At 38.6% G+C, this 2,444-nt stretch overlaps 1 protein-coding gene across 1 annotated transcript in view; it reads right to left on the bottom strand.

The window, feature by feature from the left end:
* Positions 1–2,438, bottom strand: part of LOC107295809 — an 80,468-nt gene extending 78,030 nt beyond the window's left edge. Inside the window, 2 exon segments of the mRNA XM_029285921.1 lie at positions 403–2,200; positions 2,422–2,438. Coding sequence (XP_029141754.1) covers positions 403–2,135 — 1,733 coding nt within the window. The 5' untranslated portion in view covers positions 2,136–2,200; positions 2,422–2,438.
* Positions 2,439–2,444: the final 6 nt, after the last annotated feature.

Here is a 2,444-nt window from a genome sequence, read left to right as displayed (position 1 = left end):
TATTATTATTATTATTACTTTAATACCTAAAGAAGACTCAGACTTGACTCAAATAAAGAATTATAGACCAATATCTTTATTAAATGTGGACTATAAAATGTTTGCTTCAATAATAGCAGAAAGACTAAAGAAATTTTTGATTGAATTTATATATACAGATCAAAATATATTTCTACCTAAAAGGCAAATAAAAAATAACTTGAGAATGATTTTAAACATTTTGGAATATTATGAACTTCACCCAGGAAAACAGATGGCGTTAATATTTGTAGAAGCACAGAAATTGAACTTTCTAGAATTTACATACATTCCCACCCAAGTGTGTATAGGAAATTAGGTCATTGCTCCCCCTAAAGCTCTCTCCAAAATCCATTCATTTATATTGGCTTCTCCCTTGTGTGGATCCTTTTATGGCAAGTAAGGTGATGGCTGTGACTAAAAGACTTTCCACACTCTACGCATTTATACGGCTTCTCCACTGTGTGGATCCTTCTATGGGATGTAAGACCACTGAGTTTGTTGAAGCCCTTTCCACACTCCATGCACTTATATGGCTTCTCCCCTGTGTGGATTCTTTTATGGGAAGTAAGATTACCACGTTGGCTGAAGCCTTTTCCACACTCCATACATTTGTATGGTTTCTCTCCTGTGTGAGTCCTTTTATGGGAAATAAGATTACCATGTTGTCTGAAGCCTTTTCCACACACCATGCATTTATATGGCTTCTCTCTTGTGTGGATTCTTTTATGGGATTTAAGACCACTGAGTCCACTGAAGACTTTTCCGCACTCCGTGCATTTATACGGCTTCTCCCCTGTGTGGACCCTTTTATGGGATGTAAGATTACTGAGTAAACTGAAGCCCTTTCCACACTCCATGCATTTATATGGTTTATCCCCTGTATGAATCTTCTTATGTTTCAGAAGGGATGAACTGATATGGAACCCCTTTCCACACTCCATGCATTTATATGGCTTCTCTCCTGTGTGAGTCCTTTTATGGGAAATAAGATTACCATGTTGGCTGAAGCCCTTTCCACACTCCATGCATTTATATGGTTTATCCCCAGTATGAATCTTCTTATGTTTCATAAGGGATGAACTGATATGGAACCCCTTTCCACACTCCACGCATTTATATGGCTTCTCTCCTGTGTGAGTCCTTTTATGGGAAATAAGATGACCATGTTGGCTGAAGCCCTTTCCACACTCCATGCATTTATATGGCTTCTCCCCTGTGTGGATCCTTTTATGGCAAGTAAGATGACTGTGTTGGCTGAAGCCCTTTCCACACTCCATGCATTTATATGGCTTCTCTCCTCTATGCATCCATTTATGGGAAGCAAGTTGACTGTTATAAGTAAAGGTCTTTCCACATTCCATGCATTTGTAAGGCCTCTCCCCTGTGTGGATCCTTTTATGGGTTATAAGATCACCATGTATTCTGAAGCCCTTTCCACATTCTATGCATTTATATGGCTTTTCCCCCGTATGGATCCTTTTATGGGAAGTAAAAGTACTGTTGAAACTAAAGTTCTTTCCACATTCCATGCATTTAAATGGTATCTCCTCTGTGTGGATCCTTTTATGGGAAGTAAGATTACTTGGTTTACTGAAGCCCTTTCCACACTCCATGCATTTAAATGGCTTCTCCCCTGTGTGGATCCTTTTATGGGAAGTAAGACCACTTGGTTTACTGAAGCCCTTTCCACACTCCATGCATTTAAATGGCTTTTCCTCTGTGTGGCTCCTTTTATGAACAGTAAGAGTCTCATTTTCACAGAAGCTCTTTCCATGCTCGAGGGATTTATTTGGCTTCTCTCCCATGTGAAGAATTTTGTGTGATGTAAGAGACCTATTTTCTTGAGAAAGTGTGGAAGTCCAATTGTAATTTTTTCCATTGTCTTTACATATATAACCTTGTCCTTTGGCTTGGGATGGATAGTGTCCATCTGTATCTAGTGTGCCTTTGGATAGTCTTATACCTTTCCCAATATATTTTTTCTGTATTTTTCCTCGTTGCTCAAGAAACTCCTGCATGTGAGCATCAATGGAAGATGAGCTTTCCTTATTCCAATTATTTGACTGATTTCTCTCCTGCCTTTGGAATTTCATTTGAATTACAGGTTCCTCCATTGCATCTCCACATCTGAACCCTTGGAATGATTCCTGAGACTCTTTATGGTCCTGCCCATCATCACCTTCAAGGGGAAAGAGAAATAAATATAATAGCAAGGTTAAAGAAAAAGATCAAGCAGTTGGATGTCATAATAATTGTTTTCTGATATTTGCCAGATTCCAATATATTAAATGTTTACATGCTTACAATGGCATGGCATAAATAATAATTTCTATATGCATGAACAGCCCATAACTACAAAATGTCTTCCTGAACTCTGACTGGAGAACAGGAAACCCTTACCAAGAGAGGACACGTTGCTGTAA

The sequence above is a fragment of the Protobothrops mucrosquamatus genome, unplaced genomic scaffold (assembly GCF_001527695.2).
Source record: "Protobothrops mucrosquamatus isolate PMUCROS unplaced genomic scaffold, P.Mucros_1.0 scaffold2506, whole genome shotgun sequence".
NCBI classification, from domain to species: Eukaryota; Metazoa; Chordata; class Lepidosauria; order Squamata; family Viperidae; genus Protobothrops; species Protobothrops mucrosquamatus.
The sequence above is the reverse complement of the archived record's forward strand: the minus strand, read 5'-3'. Positions and strand labels throughout refer to the sequence as shown.